Source organism: Mustela nivalis (genome assembly GCF_964662115.1).
Source record: "Mustela nivalis genome assembly, contig: HAP1_SCAFFOLD_1177, whole genome shotgun sequence".
NCBI classification, from domain to species: Eukaryota; Metazoa; Chordata; class Mammalia; order Carnivora; family Mustelidae; genus Mustela; species Mustela nivalis.
The window spans coordinates 38,171-58,607 of NW_028135487.1; the positions used below are offsets into that span (position 1 = coordinate 38,171).

Consider the following 20,437-nt stretch of genomic DNA (forward strand, 5'->3'; position numbering starts at 1 on the left):
TCTTTTTCAGAACCAGACTCTCCCTGTTGGAACTGTGTATTTGAACTGTGTTGGCCTTTGGTCTGACCCCATTTGGGGACTGGACCATGCCATGAGGAACTGTGCCTGTTGGAATTACACAAGGCTTTAGTCTGACTCCTGTTTGGGATCAGATTGCTCCTACTGAACTGTGCTATCCTTTGGTCTGACTCCTTTTCGGAACCACATTTTACTACTGGAACTTTGCTGGCTTTTGGCCGGATTCCTTCTAGAACCACGCTGCTCCTACTGACACTGCTGTTTAAGAGTTTATCTCTTTGCTCTAAAGAAAAACCTCTAAGAAATGGGATGCCGGTCATCAAAACGCTCTGAGGGCTGCCTCCTCTTTTCCTCCTTCACCACTATGGGCACTCTGTTGGTTTTATATTTTCAAACTATGGTCCCTTCACATGTAATTTATCACTAAGTGTACTGACCTGACCAAAAATAATTTATAACTTAAGTGGCCTTATAAGAAATTTTAATATCCCCAAACTTGTTTTACTCAAAATTAAGTTAGAAAGTCATGGCTCCAAAACAAACAAACAAACAAAAAACTGAATGAGATACCTCCTTTAAATGGTACCTTGAGGCTTTCAGATGTTTTCAGGATTCTGTTTTGCCTCTTTGTGAAATACTATTTCTTTATTTTTCAAAAAATTTCATTATATTCACTTAGCCAACATATAGTACATCATAAGTTTTTGTTGTAGTGTTCAATGATTCATTACTTGTGTATAATATCTCTAAATGAATTGAGGCAAACAAGCAATTGAAAGGGGTCAAAATGGCTTCTGAGGCCTCACCCCATTCCCTGGGCCACCCACCCCTTGGTTGCAGACAGTAGAAGTCACCTTGTGCTCAGGCCCCAACTCTGGTGTCACTTTCCTCTATTCTCTCTATAGAACTTGCATTTTCCTCCTAATCTATCCCCATTCCTCCTCTCCTGAAACTATCAAACCTGCCTCTTTAAAGTTAAGTCTAGTGAGTACCTAAATAAACCTCAGGTTTCCCATCTTCCCTTGACTAAGTCCAAAATGAGACCCATTATTAAAGTTTCTTGAAGTGACTGGTACATGCATGCAGCAGTCCATCTTGATGACAGCACATGCCAGGGGCGATTCTATTTTGCAGAACTGCTTGTCTCATTTGGAAACTCTCCAGTGAGGAGGGTGACTGCCTTATGGGTGGAATTAAAGGTGGTAGTCATGTGTTTGGCTAAAGCTTATACCTGCATTCTACGTCAGTGGTCAGCCACAGAAGGGGAGAGAATGGACAGGGGTTGGAACCACCAAGATGTTCTGTTGGTTCTATGTCAGGCCCTGACCACCTCCCAGTTGGTAGGCTTCTCCTATAAGTGGGTGAGTATGTGGCCTGGCAGGTAGGGGCACCCCAGATTCAGCACTTAGTCTAGTTATAGGGTAAGTAGGGCCTGCCATGAGTACCACATGCCCAAAGCCATCCCCACAGAGAGGGGAAGGCACCAACAGGAATGGATGCTTGTTTCCATAGTCAGGTACCAGCAATGATGAGTAAAGTGTAACTGCATTGTTGTGTGGGGATCCATCCTCCATTATGACCTGTAGCATCTGTGGTCCTGTTGTGCCTCTCTATGCCAATGGGGCTATTCCCATGATTTGAACCAATGTTGCATTTAATCACCCCCAAAAACCCATTTAATCATCCCATTTAATTATCCCAAAAGCCATCCCATACCTATTCTATACGTAGAATATTATTTAACTGTTCCCATATCAAGGGAAAAATTTTGCTCTTTGTGTCTTCCTGGGCAGGGAGCCTGGATACCTAGTGAATATGGGTCCATCCAAGTAGGGGAAAGAAAGTGTTATACCACGTATAAAAGCATTCCCAAGTGCTTTGGAGGGCAGCTTGAATTTGTCAAAGGAGGCCCATGGTCGCTGATAGGGGGAGTTCACTACACACCCAGTAGTTGATCCTTTTCTATAAGAAGTTGTGGTCAGGGTCCATTAGGTAAATGGGTTTCCTGTGCAGAATCTAAGGGCAAAAAGTAAGATGCTGAGTAGGCACCAGAAAAGGCTAGTGACAACTGACCTATAGAATCAGGAAGGGTGGGTGTTCCTGGATAACCCCACCCCTGGCCTCAGTCTAGCTCCAAACTGACTGTACCAAATTGTTAGCTCCTTTTCTGCTACATGGCAGGACAAACTTGGAAAGGATAGTGGGGTTATAATAATTCTCTGTAGGGCCATTATGATAGTATCCCTTTTCATGAGAGGCCTATTGGGGTGCATGCGCTTCTTTGTTTTCAGTGGAATGGGGTAAAGAAATGGGGGGGATGGTTGGGTCTTATTCTATCCCTATCCTACAGGACTGAAAACCCAAAACACTGTACACTTGTTTGTCATTTCCAGGGCTACATAGTTACATGTTCTGCTATAGATAGATCTTGTGGCAAGGGCAGTAAAAGGTTATCTTGTGTCCCTACATGCAGCAAAGAGCATCTTCCTGCATGCTGTCTACTTGTATTCTAAGGGTGACATCAGGGGTCCTTGAGCAAGTAGAGTATAGGCACTATTGGAATGTATATATTTATTTAATGTCTGTATAACTGTTGACAGGTGGTGTTTCCAAAAGGCCAACTGAGCTGTACTGGGATTACATGGTAGATGAGGATGCCAATGGACATCTTGAGCTTTGGACCCCTTTGCACTTTATGTCCTGTGAAATGGGAGCCTTGGTTGCTGTCAGTATCAGTGGGCACCCTGTATGTAACACACAGCTGTTCCAGGCCACAGATGGTGGCCTTCTGTGTGGCATACTTGGTGGGGTTGGCTTGCAGGAGTCCTGAATAAGTGTCATTCATGTCAAAGCATAATGTCAGCCATCAGAGAGTGGCAGGGGACCAGTCAATCTGCTATCTCTGAATGGAGTGCTCTGTTTTCTTTCCCACTACCTGTCTGTGTCTCTTGACAAAGGTCATGGTTGTACCTGGGCACAGGTTGGCCTTTGTCGGTAGATGGTTACAGTGTCTTGGTAATGCAGTGGTAAGTCCCAGTTCTTAACAACTGCCCACAAGGTCTGTTGTCCTCAATTTCCCATGTTGTATAGCTAGGTGGCATTGTCTTCTTTTGGCAAGTCTTCTAGGAAGCAGATGTGGCCCAACTCATCGTTCTGTTGATTACCAGGTGGGGTGTGTGCAGTGTGTGCATCTACATGGTAAACAGTAGTGTTCATACCTTGTATGCACTGGAGTTCCACATGTTGATTCCCCAGCATGGGTGCCCTGTCACCATCTAGTCCTGTGCCTTCCATTGAAGAAATCATATGGTTGGTCCCTTATAGATTTCCCAGATTCTGTGCATAGAACAATGGAATTGGGCTCATGAAGCGCTTATGTTGTTTGCAGTTCAGCCCATTGACTTCTATGTCTGGCACCAGAGTCCATTAGATAGTTTCAGTTGAGGGTTGGATGGCAGTAGCTGTCCAGGTGCAGAGGTCACACCTTGCTGACCCTTGCTGACTCTACAGGCATGATCAGGGATTGGTAACTGTAAAGAATGGCAACTGTGGTGGCTTTGCAACCTCAGTTAATGGATTTCCTTCAGAGGTGACATGAGTCAACAGGCCAAGAATGGAGTGTGGCTCCACACTAAGAGGGCTATTTGTCAAGGTACTGTGTTGTTGCAAGTAGACATGCCATTTAGCTGCAGTCTGGATTTGGGCAATATCTGACTTGGGCTCTTGGAATGTATCCTTTAGCCATGCTGCTATAGGATGCTGAGTGCAAATGGTCACTGGGATCCTGTTAGTCATGTCTTCTACTTGCCGTAAGGCATGGTAATTAGCCCACAGTTGTTCTAAAATGCATTATCATGCTTCAGTTCCTTTCCATAACAGTGACCAGAAGCCTTACAGTATGCATTTGTGCCCTTGCCATTGCCATAAATTCCATCAAAACCCTTCTGGGTAACTGACTCCATCCAGTCAAGTGGCTGCCCCTGTACATGAACGCTTAAGTCTTGGATCTGTGTGACAGCCACCTTGGCTTCTTCAAATGCTTCTCTTTCCTTTGAAGACCAATCCCAATGGGCTTCTGTTCTTACAAATCTATAAAGGTGCTGAAGCTCTTGAGCCATGCAAAGGATAAATGGATACCAAGAGCTTAAGGAACCTAGGAAAGTTTGCAGCTGTTATGGTGTGGTGAGATGTGGATATCCTTGTATCTTATCAATAACTGCTACAGGAACAACTTCTTTTAAAAAAATTCTAGTATAATTAACGTGCAGTGTTTAATAGTTTCAGGTGTACAATACAGTGATTCAGCAATTTTATACATTATTCAGAGCTTATTATGTTAAATGTACTCTTTAATCCTCTTCACCTATTTTACCTATGCCCACCTACTTCTCCTATGGTAACCGTCAATTAGTTCTCTATATCTAAGAGTCTGATTTTTGTCTTTTTATTTCCTTATCTGTTTGTTTTGCTTCTTAACATCCACAAATGAATGATCTCATACAGTATTTGTCTTTCTCTGACTTATTTTACTCAACATTATATTCTCTAGATCTGTATATGTTGTTGCAAATGGCAAAATTTCATTTTTTATGTCTGAATAATATTCCATTGTATGTATATATACCACCTCTTCTTTAGCCATCCATTTATCAATGAACACTTGGGCTGCTTTCATAAATTGGCTACTGCAAATAATGCTTTAATGAACATAGCAATGCATATGTCATTGGAATTCATGTTTTTCAAATACCCAGTTGTGAAATTACTGGTTCATATGGTAATTCTATTTTTAATTTTTTGAAGAACTTCCATCTGTTTTCCACAGCGACTGTACCAGTTGGTATTGTCACTGATCGTGTTCAGGGTTCCTTTTTCTCCCCACCCTCGCTAACAACTGTCATTTCTTGTGTTGTTGATTTTAGCAATTCTGACAGATGTGAGAAGATATCCCATTGTAGTTTTGATTTACATTTCCCTAATAATGTCTGATGTTGAGGATATTTTCCTGTGTCTGTTGGCCATCTGTAGGTCTTTTTTGGAGAAATGTCTGTTCATCTGCTCATTTTCAAATTGGATGTTTTTTTGGTTTTTAATGTTGAGTTGTATTTGTTTTTACATATTTTGGATAATCCTTTAACAGATATGTCATTTGCAAATAACCTCTCACAGTTAGCAGATTGTCTTTTTGTTTGTTTGCTTCCTTCATTTTGCAAAAGCTTTTTATTCTGTTATCGTCCCAATAATTTAATTTTGCTTTTGTTTCCCTTACCTTAGGAGATATATCCTGGAAAATGTTGCTATGGTTGAGGGCAAAGAAATTACTGCCTATATTTTCTTCTATAGCTTTTATGGTTGAGGTCTCACATTTACGTCTTTAATCTACTGCAAGTTTATTTGTGTGTATGGTGTAAGAAAGTGACCCAGTTTCCCTCCTTTTCATGTAGCTGTCCAGTTTTCCCAACATCATTTGTTAAAGAGACAATCTTTTTCCCCATTGTATATTCTAGTCTCCTTTGCTGTAGATTAGTTGACCACAAAAGCCTGGGTTTATTTCTGGGCTCTCTAATATGTTCCTTTTGTCTATATCTCTGTTTTTGTGCCAGTACTATGCTGTTGTGATTACTATAACTTTGTAGTATATCTTGAAATCTGGGATTGTAATATGTTCCAATTTGCTGTTCTTTGCAAGATTGCTTAAGTCATTTGAGTTCTCTTGTGGTTCCATACAACAGTTTAGGATGCTTTGTTCTAATTCTATGAAAAATGCTTTTGATATTTTGATAGGGATTGCATTAAATGTATAGATTGCTTTGGGTAGTATGTCTATTTTAATAATATTTGTTTTCCCAAACCACAAGCATGGAATATCTTTCCCTTTGTTTGTGTCATCTTCAACTACTTTAATCAATGTTTGAAAGTTTTCAGAGTATATTCTTCCTTCTCCTTGGTTAAGCTTATTCCTAGGTATTTTACTCCTTTTGGTGCAGTTGTAAATGGGATTGTTTTCTTAACTTTCCTGCTACTTTATTAGTGCTTAGACATGCAACAAATTTCTATATGTTAATTTGGTATTCTGGGACTTTAATGACTTCATTTATCAGTTCTAGGAGTTTTTGGTATAGTCTTTAAGGCTTTCTATATATAATATTGGATTACCTGCAAATAGAGACTAACTTTCTCCTTACCAATTTAGATGGCTTTTATTTCTTTTTCTTGTCTGATTGCTATGGCTAGGACTTTGAGCACTATGGTGAATAAAAGTGGTGAGAATAGACATCCTTTTCTTGTTCCTGACAGGGGAAATTCTCTCAGTCTTTCACCATTAAATATAGTATTAGTTGTGTGTTTGCATATATGGCCTTTATTATATGGAGGGATATTTCATTTAAACCTGTTTTGTTGAGTTTTTATCATGAATGGATGCTATATTTGTCGAGTGTCTTTTCTGCATTGATTGAAATGATCATATATGTATCATCCTTTCCCTGGTTGATGTGTTGTATCACACTGATTGACTTGAAACATTGAATCACTCTTGCATCCTTGAAATAAAGCCTGCTTGGTTTTGATGGCAAGTTCTTTTTAATCTATTGTTGGATTTGGTCTGTTAGCATATTGAGGATTTTGGATCTATGGTCTTCAGTGATATTGGCCAGTAATTCTTTTTTGTAGTGTCTATCTGGTTTTGGTATCAGGGTAATGGTGGCTGCATAGAAGGAATTTGGAAGCTTTTCTTCCTCTTCTATTTTTGGAATAACTTGGGAAGAATAGTTATTAACTGTTCTTTAAATGTTTAATGGAATTCATCTGTGAATCCACCTGGTCCTGGAGTTTTATCAGGAGTATTTTCAATGACTTAATCAATTTCATGCTAGTAATTGGCCTGTTCAAATTTTCTATGTCTTCCTGATTCAGTTTTGGGAGGTTCTATTTCTAGGATTTATCCATTTCTTCTACGTTGTCCAATTTGTTCACATATCATTTTTCATGAGATTTTCTTATAAACATTTGTAATTTTGTGGAGTTGTATCTCCCTTCCTTCATTTCTGAATGTATTTATTTGTGTGTACTCACTGCCATGTCCTCTTTCACTCTCACTCTAGCTCTTTCTTTTTGAGTTTGGCTAAAGGCTCATCAATCTTCTTGATCCTTTCAAAGAACAAGCTCCTGGTTTCATTAATCTGTTCTATTGTTTTTAAGTCTCCATTTCACTTATTTCTACTCTAACCTTTATTGTTTCCTTCCTTCTGCTGGCTTTGGTTTTGTCCTTTGTCCAGCTCCTTTAGGTGTAAGGTTAGGTTGTTTATCTGAGGTATTTCTTGCTAATTGAGGTAGGCCTGTATTGATAAAATCTTTCATCTTAGAACAGCTTTTGATGCATCCCAAATATTTTGGACCATTGTGTTTCATTTTCATTTGTCTTCATGTATTTTTTAATTCCTCTTTGATTTCTTGGTTGACTCATTCATTGTTTAGTAGGAAGTTATTTAGTTTTAAATTTTAAAATTTGATTAAATTTTTTTTTAATTTTTAATTTACTTTTTAAAAATTTTTTTCAATTTATTTATTTTCAGAAAAACAGTATTCATTATTTTTTCACCACACCCAGTGCTCCATGCAATCCATGCCCTCTATAATACCCACCACCTGGTACCCTAACCTCCCACCCCCCCCCGCCACTTCAAACCCCTCAGATTGTTTTTCAGAGTCCATAGTCTCTCGTGATTCACCTCCCCTTCCAATTTACCCCAACTCCCTTCTCCTAACACCCCTTGTCCTCCATGATATTTGTTATGCTCCACAAATAAGTGAAACCATATGATAATTGACTCTCTCTGCTTGACTTATTTCACTCAGCATATTTTTTATTTATTTTCGGCATAATGGTATTCATTATTTTTTCACCACACCTAGTGCTCCATGCAATCCGTGCCCTCTATAATACCCACCACCTGGTACCCCAACCTCTCACCCACCCGCCAATTCAAACCCCTCAGATTGTTTTTTAGAGTCCATAGTCTCTCATGGTTCACCTCCCCTTCCAATTTCCCCCAACTCCCTTCTTCTCTCTAACTCCCCATGTCCTCCATGCTATTTGTTATGCTCCACAAATAAGTGAAACCATATGATAATTGACTCTCTCTGCTTGACTTATTTCACTCAGCATAATCTCTTCACGTCCCATCCATGTTGCTACAAAAAGTTGGGTATTCATCCTTTCTGATGGAGGCATAATACTCCATAGTGTATATGGACCACATCTTCCTTATCCATTCGTCCATTGAAGGGCATCTTGGTTCTTTCCACAGTTTGGCATCCATGGCCATTGCTGCTATAAACATTGGGGTTTTAAATTAAAAAATTAAAAGAAATTTTTTTCTTGTGATTGATTTCTGGTTTTGTACTATGTGGTTGGAAAAGATGCATGATATGATTTCAATCCTTTTGAATCCTTTGAGATTTGATTTCTGGCCTAACAGGTGATCTATTCTGGCGAATCTTCCAAAAATAATATGTATGCTGCTGTTCTAGGATGGAATGTTCTGAATCTATGTGTTAGGTCCCTCTAGTCCAATGTGTGATTTAAAACTACTGTTACCTTGTTAATTTTCTGTCTGGATGATCTATCCATTGATGTAAGTGGGATGTTAAAGTCCCCTACTATTATGTTATTACTCTCAAATTCTTACTTTATGTCTGTTAATAGTTGCTTTATGGATTTAGGTGCTCCTAGGTTGAGCACCTAATTGGTTATATTTTGATGCATACAATTATGCCTTCTTGTTGGTTTGTTCCCTTTATGTTTATGTCTCTGTCTCTTGTTACAGTCTTTGTTTAAAATCTGTTTTTCTGATCTAAGTATTGCTATCCTGGACTTTTGCTTCCATTTGCATAGTAAATGTTTTTCCATCCTCTCACTTTTAATCTACATGTCTTTAGATCTGAAATGAGTCTCTTGTAGGCACCATTTACAGATAGGTCTTGTGCTTATCCATTCAGTCACCCTGTGTCTTTTTATTAGAGCAGGTAGTCCGTTTGCCTTCTAAGTAATTATAAATAGGCATGTACTTACTGCCATTTTGTTACTTGTTTTATTTTTTATTCTTTTTAGATTTTATTTATTTGAGAGAGAGAGAGAGAGAGGAAGTGAGAGAGAGCATGAGCAGTGCCAGGGGAGAGGGATAAGCAGACTCCCATCTGAGCAGAGAGCCAGATGTGGGGCTTGATCTCAGGACCCTGAGATCATGACCCGAGCAGAAGGCAGATGCTTAACTGACTGAAACACCCAGGCGCCCCTTTGTTACTTGCTTTGTAGTTATTTTTGTAGCTCTTCTCTTGTTTTCTTCAGTTGTGGCTTAATGGTTCATAAAGTGATATGCTTGGATTCCTTTCTCTTTATTTTTTTGCATAATTACAGGTTTTTGATTTGTGGTTATCATTAGGTTCATGTCTAACATCTTTTGCATATGGCAGTCTATATTAAATTGATGGTAGCTTAAATTTGAACCCTTTCTAAAAGCACTATATTTTTACACCTCCCACCACATGTTATGTATGTGATGTCAGACTTTATATCCTTTTATTTTATGAATCCCTTGACTGATTTTTATAGGTGCAATTGATTTTACAGCATTTTGCTTTACCTCTATACTGGCTTTATAACTAATTTACTACTTATTATGTTTGTATTTATATGTGAAATATTTTCCTTTCATGATTTTCTAATTCTTTTTTTTTAATTTTTTATTTTTTATAAACATATATTTTTATCCCCAGGGGTACAGGTCTGTGAATCACCAGGTTTACACACTCCACAGCACTCACCAAAGCACATACCCTCCCCAATGTCTTGATAATGGCTTTTTCTTTCCACAAAAAGAATTTCCTTTAATGTTTCTTGTAAGACTGGTATAGTAGCAATGAACTCCTTTCACTTTTTTTTTTTTTGAAGAACTATTCATTTCTCCTTCTATCCTGAAAGAGAGCCTTGCTGAGTAGAGTGCTCTTAAGGGCAGGTTTTTTTCTTCTCAGCACTTTGAATATATTATGCCACTTCTGGCCTCAGAGTTTCAGCTGAAAAATCAGCTGATAGACTTATGGGGTTTCCCTTTTATGTAACTGCTTTATTTTTCACTTGCTGCTTTAAGTTAAAATCTCTTTACCACTACCTTCTACCTTTTTAATTGTTATGTATCTTGGTGTGGACCTCTATGTATTGACTTTATTGGGGGCTCTCTGTGTCTCCTGGATCTAGATGTCTGTTTCCATCCCCAAATTTGGGAAGTTTTCATCTGCAATTTCTTCAAATTTTGCCCCCTTTTCTTTCTGTTCCCCTTTTGGGATTTCTATAATGTGAATGTTAAGTTATTATGTTTGATGATTTTGCTGAGTTCCTATCCTATTCATATTTTGATTCTTTTGTATTGTTGTTTAGCTTGATTGCTTTCTGTTACTCTATGTTCCATCTTGCTGATTGATTCTTCTGCCTCCTATGCTCTATTTATTCCCTCTAGCATATTTTTAATTTTGGTTATTGAGTTCTTTACCTCTGGTTGGTTCTTTCTTATATTTTATAGCTCTTTTTTGAAGGTCTCCCTGAGGTCCCCCACTCTTTTTTTAAGTCCAGAAATTATCTTTATGACCATTGATTTGAGTTTTTTTTTTCTTTTAAATCAAGCATATTGCTTATCTCTGTCTCATTTTAGCTCTTTTGCTCTTGTTTTTTCCTGTCCTTTCATTTAGGACACATTTTTCTGTTTCCTCACTTTAACTAACTTCCTGTGTTTGTTTCTATGTATTAGGAAAGTCAGTTATGTCTCCTGACTTTGAAAGTAGGAACCTTATGAAGAGGTTCTGTGGTGCCTGTTTACCAGAAACAGGTGCTTCAGGGGTTTCTCCTATGTGGATTCCATGTACTCTACTGCTGTAGGTTAAGCCTCACTTTCCTTCAGTCCAGTTGGCTACAATGGCCTGTTGGCTACAATTTGCCTGTTGTAGGCTGGCTTAGGTCACTCTGCTGTCAAGGGGCCAGTCTGGGACTGCCGTGGACTTGCAGTTGGGTGGTATCAGCAGTCAGACAAGATGCCTGCCCTTAACTCATTTGCTGGGGCTGCAGTCACACTGAACTCAGGGCACTCTCCCTGTGCTGCTGAGAGGCTTTGGTTGGTAGGTGAGACCTGAAGACTAACGAGATATCAGCCTCCAACCCATCTACCAGAACTACAGTGACCCCAAACTGTTGTTTTATCTCCCTGTGCTGCCCCCTGGCAGGTTCTTGTTGACAGATGGGTCTGGCAATCTGAGCAGATGCCTGCCCTTATCTATCTGTTTGGGTGGCACACGCATTGATTGACAGGGCACCCTGCACTGCCAATTATAAGGTTCAGCTGTTGGGCCTACAGTAGAACTAGTGTGTGTAGTTATCTTCCCTTTACCTTCCATCCTTAGGGCAGGTGTCATTTTGAAGGCAGCCCCTCTAAGTTGGGCATGTTGGATGTGGCAGATCCACAGGAGAATACAAGGGTAGGGGACATGCTGTTGGCAGGGTAGCTGTAAAGTATTTTCACTGGTTCCTATAAGTGCCAGGCTATCTAGGCTAGGGAGGGGGCAAATGGCCCCATCAGCTCTTTTGTTCTTGGGGAAGTCTAAAGATCACTGCTCTCCAGCACATACTCTGAGATTAATAAATAAATCTCCTTCACTATACCCCAGATACTTTTCAAACTGCTGCTTCTATGCTTATCTCAGTGGGATTGCTTGTTTTTCTTGCTCCTTAAGGGCAGGGACTCAGTTTCCTATTGCCCTCTGGCTCTCTTAGAACTAAGCCCACTGATTTTTAAAGTACCCCGAATTAAGTCCTGCTGGTTGCACAAACTCACAAAGTTAAAGCCTACTGGCTTTCAAAGCCAAATGTTATGGGGCTTGTATTCTCATTGCATGTACCCCAAGTCTGGGGTAACTTCTCTGGAGTCTCCTTTTCTCTCTTTTCCATGTTTGTGGGGTCCCTCTTATTTGCAGTTAGTCTTAGCAGAAGTTTTGTTTCCCACTGTATCTCCACCCCACCTCCACTTTTCAGTGTGGCCTCCTCTCTATGATGACCTGTGGAAGGTCTCTTCTGTCAGTCTTCAGGTCATTTTCTGGGTTAGTTACACTGACACGGCTACTATATTGGAATGTCCAAGGGAAACTTAGGATCCTCTTACTCCATCACCTTCCCAGAAAAAAATAGGGAAATTAAAGCCTCCCTTTCATGCCTTGTGATTCTGTCAGGCATGGGTTCTGTATTGTCACTTTGTCAAGTAAATTATGAAATATTGTTACATTTCCTCACTACCCAGAGATCCACTCAGTGTGTGATCAGAAGGGTGTGTTTTAAGAAAATGGCAGCCTCAGGGCAATTACCCTCTTTTGACCAATCAGTTTTGTGTCCACATTAGCTTCAGTTTCCTAAGCCTGGGCAGAGGTGGTGACCGCAGTGGGGGGAGGGAGAATTTTCAGGCAGTGGGGAGCTCTTATATCTCAGGTTAGCCTAATAGCATTCATCAGTACTGAATTTTAGCAGGACCCAGTTCTATTCATCTGTTCACTCCATTGGCCAGTCTAATCTTGGGTGCAGGCTGTAAGAGCTGCTTTCACATTAATACTACTTGGGGTAAAATTTGGGTCCTGTGTTGTAGACTTCAGCAGGGCAATAACTTGCTCACCTTGTCTCCAGGCATAGCTGGAGGCTCCATCAAACAGACTTCTCCTCCTCCTGTTAATGGAAGGATCCTAGTCTCTAGGGTGTTTCTCCTTGAAAATGTATCTTACAGGGGCACCTGAGTGGATCAGTGTGTTAAGCCTCTGCCTTCAGCTCAGGTCATGATCTCAGGGTCCTGGGATCGAGCCCCGCATCAGGCTCTCTGCTCAGCAGGGAAACTGCTTCCCCCTCTCTCTGCCTGCCTCTCTGCCTACTTGTGATCTCCCTCTCTCTGTCATGTAAATAAAAAAAATAAAATTGTTAAAAAAATAAGAAAAAAGAAATGTATCTTCCTAAAATTCTGTATCTCCAAAGTGCACTTGCCACTCCAATGTGTTTCTCATTAATGATTAAGTATTGTGTTCCTGTGTGTCTTTTTTTCAAGAGATTAATGTTATAAGACAAGAGTATCATTTACTGAAGGGCTTTGTTTTACTGCTATGGAAACAGGTTTGGCCAAGGTTTGACGACTTGCACAGGATCCCACAGTTTATTAATGGGAGAGTTGGAACATTGATCTCTTCTACCCTGCCTTTCTGTCTCCATGTTATCTTGCTTTAGTTAATGAACCCAAATTTAATAATACCATAAACTTGGGACTGGGGCTTTACAGGCAATGGAAATATTACTAAACATAGTTTTGAGTTTTATTTGCATTTATTCTACATATGAAAGTTTTAAAATCATGAAGCAGAACATTGAAAATCTTGGTAAAGAACATTTTGTTGTGAAACTTTGGAAGAACTTTCAAACTATATTGTCCTTTGTTATTGGGTAAATTTATATTATGTATTAGAAGAAATCTGTGATATACTTGAAACTCTGGAATTTAATTTCTACTTCTTTTTGCAGCAGCATTATTAGTAGAATTTTGTACTCACTGGTATCATCACTCACGTTCAGGTATGTGAAACCCTAGAAAAGGAGATAATTACACATATCGTTAAATTTGTTTTTTAATTTCTTTTCAGCATAACAATATTCACTGTTTTGCATCACACCCAGTGCTCCATGCAATACGTGCCCTCCTTAATACCTGCCACCAGGCTCCCCCAACCTCCCACCCCCTGCCCCTTCAAAACCCTCAGGTTGCTTTTTCAGAGTCCATAGTCTCTCATGGTTCACCGCCCCTTCCAATTTCCCTCAACTCCCTTCTCCTCTCCATCTCCCCATGTCCTCCATGTTATTTGTTATGCTCCGCAAATAAGTGAAACCATAGGATAATTGACTCTCTCTGCTTGACTTAGCATTAAATATTTTTAATAATAAAGTACCTCAGGGGGGCACATTTTCACTGTCAATATGTTGCTAAAAAGTCCTTGTGCCTCATTTAATGTAATTTGTCTTGAAATTTTAGTTTAAGCTGAACATTAAGAATTGCAAAGAAATGGTATTTAAGCCTGATAATAACATATTAGTATATTTTTTCTACCTGTAAAAGTAAATTAATGAAGGATGCTTTTTAAAATCCAAGTGTTTGTATTAAACACTTTATTTGTCTAGAAGTACTCCTAATCCTGGAAACATTCTACTTGGACTTCTCTATGTGACTGTAAGATTTCCGGCCACTATATAGAGTCACGCAAAATACTTGCTTTCTTTTAAATGTATTTAAAATTAAAATTTATTTTTAATTTTTATTATGTTCAGTTAGTCACCATATAGTACAAAAATTATTAAAAATTTATAATATTTCAATTTGCATTGGAATTATAAAAAAGTATTTTGAGGACTAATACATTTATCTTCATAGATTATACAAGTAGTGTAATCAGCTTATGAAGAATGTGTTTAGAATATATGAAAGCAAGATTTAGGAAGTACTTTAGAGTTCAATCATGTATGTATTTATGGAACTGAATTCCTTCCCATGTGCCCAGCACTGTGCTAGAAGCATCTATTAATATATAATCTCACTGATAAAATCTCTTACTAGTCAAAGTGGACTTTTAAGGGCATGTTAGTCATGCTCTCACTTGGTTTTTATTGCTAAATTTGTGAAAGTTAGCAATACAAATGAGATTCTATCTATTATGAGATATTGGTAGAAGCCCCTTAAAAAAATTTCGCATTTAAGCTGACTTTACACGTTGAGACATGTAATTTTAATTCAGGTTGCCTGTGCTATCTTGAAGCATTAATCTGATGTGTCCTTTGTAAAAGGGCATGATAACATGAAATGTTGGTATGGGAATTTTAATTCTCTAACAATTGCTTCCATTGGGTAAAAACTTAGTAATTGTTTTGAGATTCTAAGGCAACACAGTATTCTGTACCAGTGGACAATTTAATCCCAAGTGACATTTTGGTATATATCATTGGCCTAAATGTATTCTAAGTTTAAGAGTAAAAAACACTTTATCTTTATTCTGTTTCTCTGTTGTAGAATATTTGGAATTATGCTCGTCTTTGTGGATCTGTCTCTCATCATTACAGACCTGATTGTCGCTAATAGCACAACATATATTCCTTTGGAATATCATTCAATTTCTTTAGCTATTGCTTTATTTTTTTTGATGGATGTTCTTCTTTGAGCATATGTAGAAGGGTAAGTTTGATTAATTGTTTAAAAGCATGTGAAGCTATTTTGTACTGCTATGAGCAACATCCCAAAATAATTACCAAGGCAACCCAACAAATGTGTCCCTCTTTATCAAAGTATTTCTCCTCAATGCAAATGATGGGTATTAATCCTTTCTTATGGCCGAGTAATATTCCATTGTATACATGGATTGACATGGATGGAACTGGAACGGATTATGCTAAGTGAAATAAGTCGAGCAGAGAAAGACAATTATGATATAGTTTTCCTTATATGTGGAACATAAGGAATAGCATGGAGGACATTAGGAGAAGGAAGGAAAAATGAAGGGGGTGGAATCAGAGCAGGAGACAAGCAATGAAAGACTATGGGCTCTGGGAAACAAACTGAGGGTTTCAGAGGGAAGAGGTTAGGGTTGTTTTAGTCTGATGATGGGTATTAAGGAGGGCATATATTGCAATGAACACTGGATGTTATATGCAAATAATGAACCATGGAACACTAGATCAATAACTAAGAAAAAGAAATGTAAAAAGAAAAGAAAAACTATTCCCCTTGGAGGAATGGTCAACAAGAAAACAATCCAAATTCTAATTTCTTTTGGATTGGGTTTTAGTATTATTGTTGCAGCTGGCACTCTAGTTTCCAACAATATGTTGTAGATCCTTCAACAGGTAAAGATTAAAGAGATTGCAAAGTGGGTCCAGGCAACTATTGTGTCTCTGTGTGCACATTATTAAGAGGAAAATGTGTGTGAGCTATGAATATAAATCTCAACAAGAGTTGAATCTAAATAAAATCTGACAGTGTATCAATACTAGATAATAGGTCATGAACAATCACCTACCTCGGGTTGAAAGAATATTTATGTTGAAGTACATTAAGAGATCTGTGGCATGCTCATCCCATCAGTAAAGCTTGGTGGTCAGGCAGCAGCTGATTTTCTTTGCTTGCTGGATTTATGAAAAGGTGAACGAAGCGGGCCAAGCCCTGGAAGATGTCAACAGTGAGAGTCAGGGACTAATTCCCCAGTCTCATTTCATGTAGAGCATTTCAGAAGGCTACTTGTCTCCTTTTCTGCTGAACTTCTATCCTCCTACTTCAGAACCAAGGACAGTTTTTACCCCTAGGTTATTCAGAGCCTTAGAGGAGCTACCCCTGAATTCAAAGAAGAGTTCCTTGGAGCACCAGTGCTCCTGGCTAAAGGAGCCAGTGTTGGGGAGAAAGGCAAAGTGGTTAGAAGTTCAACTTTTACAGGGGAAATCCCAGCCTACAGGGATTCTACTGTAGGCACAAAGCCAGAGTTTGCAAACCAAATTACTGGACTGCACAATCCTCACAGCCCACTTGCTCTAAGGCTGTGACACATTTAGCTTCTGTTGCTCAGTAATATTGCCAAACAGCCCACCTTTCTCACCCAATGCATGAAGGTATTGCTTGCCTCTTATTCAATGGTTTGGTTCTATCTCTTACCATACTTAAGTTGCCATATTAATGCTTTTGTCACTTGTATTTATAAAATAAGATACAATTTGGATGTTTTCCTCCTTAATCTAGTCTAGTATGCATTTTAAAGAATCCATTAAACTAGAATTGTTAATGGAATAAGTCAAATAATTTGTTTTTAAAATATCTTTATTTCTTTGGGACATCACACATTAATATTTTCTGTTTTATACTACAGGATAAAATACTATTTTTCTGATGCACTTAACTTTTTGGATGCTGTCATTATTGTAATGACTCTATTGATTGATATTATTTATATGTTTTTTGACTTTAAGTCTCTTCAAACTACCCCCAGGTAAGATATTTATGTTTATTTCTCTTAAAGTTTAATTTCTTTTCTTTTTGGGGGGCGGGGGTCTTTTTCTGTATTTTTCCTTTTGTATAATCTTTTGAAGTCTGAATGTGCTGATCCTGAACCAAATAAGCTACCAAAAGTGAATATTTAGACAAATTTCCACATACTTAGACACTAAAAGATAGTTGTATTTAGGGAAGAGTGAAGGGTATACAGATTAAGTACCTTTAGCTGAATAAAGAACATGGAGCCTCCAAAGAAGAAATTTGGGACTTTGCCTCTTGTACTCACTTGAGCTTCTCTACATTTTGAAATTCCCACTGAGGTTTAAGAGGTTATTGCCTTTGTTCTCCTCTAGGATTTTGATGAATTCCTATCTCACATTTATGTCTTTCATCCATTTTGAGTTTATCTTTGTGTATGGTGTAAGGAAATGATCCAGTTTCATTCTGCATGTGGCTGTCCAACTTTCCTAGTACCATTTATTGAAAAGATGTTTCTTTCCCATTGGAGATTCTTTCCTGCTTTTTCAAAAATTGGTTGATCCTAGAGTTAAGGGTCCATTAAAAAAAAGATTTTATTTATTTATTTGACAGACAAAGATCACAAGTAGACAGAGTGGCAGGCAGAGAGGGGGGGGGGAGGAAGCAGGCTCCCTGCTGAGCAGAGAGCCAGATGCGGGACTCAGTCCCAGGACCCTGAGATCATGACCTGAGCCAAAGGCAGCAGCTTAACCCACTGAGCCCTTAAGGGTCCATTTTTGGGCTTTCTATTCCATTGATCTATGTGTCTATTTTTGTGTTAGTACCATGCTGTTTTGATGATCACAACTTTGTAATACAGCTTGAAGCCAGGCATTGTGATACTCCCAATGGGCATTAAGGAGGGCATGTGATGTGATGAGCACTGGGTATTTTAGGCAACTAATGAATCCTTGAACATTGCATCAAAAACTAATGATGTATTATATCTTGGCTAGTTGAACTTAAATTTAAAAAAGAAATTCCCACTGAATTCCCATTGAGCTTCAATTACAAGTTCCTTACACATGAAATCCCTGGGTTTTTCCTGTAACCAAGAGAGCACTAGTTTGAACATATCCAAAATTTGGGTGACTCCCAAGATTTCTCTCAGAAAGAACAAATGGAACAGAAAGCAAGGTGACATCGGTAAAATCATGGTAGTGGAATTTTGCAGTAAAGCTAAAATGAAGAAAGCCGAGGCAACATTAGAACTGTTTAGGTATCAGGGAACTAAAATGTGTATGAGAGACTGAAAATGTCCCCCTCTCCCCTGCTTTTCCTTTTGCTACAGTAGAAATGAAGAAAAGGAACATGTATATTGAGCTATAGATGTAGGGTGGCTCACTCATTAGTCCCAACATCTTGATCCTTTCTGTAGCCCAACAGCTTAGGATTCAATTCATGTCCCAGTAAAATGTGATGTCTATCATAGGCTTTTGGAGTTGTTTTAAAATAACTAGATCCAGTATGGTCCTCTGACTGGCAACCTCAGTATCACCAAAGAACTTGCTATAAATGCAAGAGGAAAACCATCTCAGGTCCTACTCCAGACCTACTGAATCATATGCACACTCAAGTTAAAGAAGACATATTCAAACCATCCAGTTCTCTGCCATCATGTTTTTTTCTGGTGGTAGGAGAGCCACCAGCTAGCACACTTGGGAAATATCTTGATCTGCTGCCTGCCTGATAATGGGTTAGCAGCTGTAGTGAGCCTCATTACTGATGGGAAATACACAGGTGAACAAGAACCATTTTGACAGAAGAAAGTTTTGATGTGAAAATGATGGGGAAATACTCATCTTAAATCACAAAAGTTCAATCCGCAAATTCTAAGTCTATCATATAACTATTTTTCTCCCCCAGAGTTTCTCAACCTCTGCACTACGGGTACTTTGGACCAGAGTTCTTTTGTTATAAGGGCTGTCCTGTGCATTGGTGTTTAGTAGCATTCCTGGCTTCTACCCACTACCTACAAGTAGCATGCCCTCATACAGTGTGACAACCAAAAATATCCCCAGACATGGCCAAGTATCCTATAGGGGGGTGGTTAGGAGACTTGGTTAGGGGGTGTGTGTGCAAAATCACCCCTGGTTAAGAACTACAGCTCTAGGCTTGATCCATATTGACAAAATCCTATTTCTAAAGCAAAAATGAATCTCTTTACTGTTAGATTGACTATTTTCTTTCGACCTCTATGACTTGTCATTCTTGTAAGAGTTTTTCATCTGGCTCATCAAAAGAGACATCTTGAACAGCTGGCCAGAAGGATGGTAAGCAGACAAAATATGTTTATGATTCAGAATATGTTTGCTTCAGGAAATACTGACAAGAGTTTTAGATAACTATATAATAATCTTTATTTTTATGATGATTTTTCATCTCATAAGTTAATGATTGTTTTCAACTCTCAGGTTTCAGGAAACAAACGTTGGTTCAGGAAGGATGGATTTGACCTAGACCTCACTTATATTACCGGTTTGTAAAGTTTAACTGTTGATTTACTTGTATTAACATCAAATATTTCTGGTGTGTGAGTAAATATGTTCATCTTGTTCTTGCTTTGTCTGAGCCATGTTCTTTCAAAGCATTCTTTATTCATGAAGACATGAGCCACTATGGTGGCACAACATATTTGTAGTTTATCCCTGACAATGGAAAACCTGCATTGTCCTCTCAAATCAGGGCTGCTTGGTTACCTTCCAGGAAATTGAATGGATTTCCAGTTAGCTCCGTTTGTTTGGTTTGGAATTTGAGTTCTAGTATTTTTCTGGGGTACAAGGATTTCAGAAAGACCTGTTCCATTCCAGAAACTGTGGAGAATAAGAGATCTCAGTTTTCTGAGTCAGGAACTCTGGAAGGCACCCTGAGAGTTCCCACCATTGCTGGAACCCAGATTTCTCATTTTTTTTTTTTTTTGTTATCTACTTAGGAAATAAATTCTCACCACTGGTCAACACAAATCTGTCCCATATGGTGGGAACCAGCTGAGTCTTAAGAACACTGTGTGAGGGGGCGCCTGGGTGGCTCAGTGGGTTAAGCCGCTGCCTTCGGCTCAGGTCATGATCTCAGGGTCCTGGGATCGAGTCCCACATCGGGCTCTCTGCTCAGCAGGGAGCCTGCTTCCTCCTCTCTCTCTCTCTCTCTCTGCCTGCCTCTCTGCCTACTTGTGATCTTTCTCTGTCAAATAAAAAAAAATTTAAATAAAAAAAAAAGAACACTGTGTGAGTTTAATGGTCATTATAGCAGATAATTTAATATGTTTTCTTGATTATACTGAGAAGTAGCTTTTTTCTCCATCATTCTTAATC

At 38.8% G+C, this 20,437-nt stretch overlaps 1 protein-coding gene across 1 annotated transcript in view; it reads left to right on the forward strand.

Moving 5' to 3' along the window:
• Positions 1–19,330: 19,330 nt before the first annotated feature.
• Positions 19,331–20,437, forward strand: part of LOC309857761 (phosphatidylinositol 3,4,5-trisphosphate 3-phosphatase TPTE2-like) — a gene marked incomplete at its 5' end in the record, with an annotated part of 53,095 nt that continues 51,988 nt past the window's right edge. Inside the window, 2 exons of the mRNA XM_082750515.1 lie at positions 19,331–19,399; positions 19,541–19,604. Of these exons, the coding sequence (XP_082606641.1) occupies positions 19,331–19,399; positions 19,541–19,604 (133 nt within the window). The remainder of the gene's footprint in view (positions 19,400–19,540; positions 19,605–20,437) is intronic.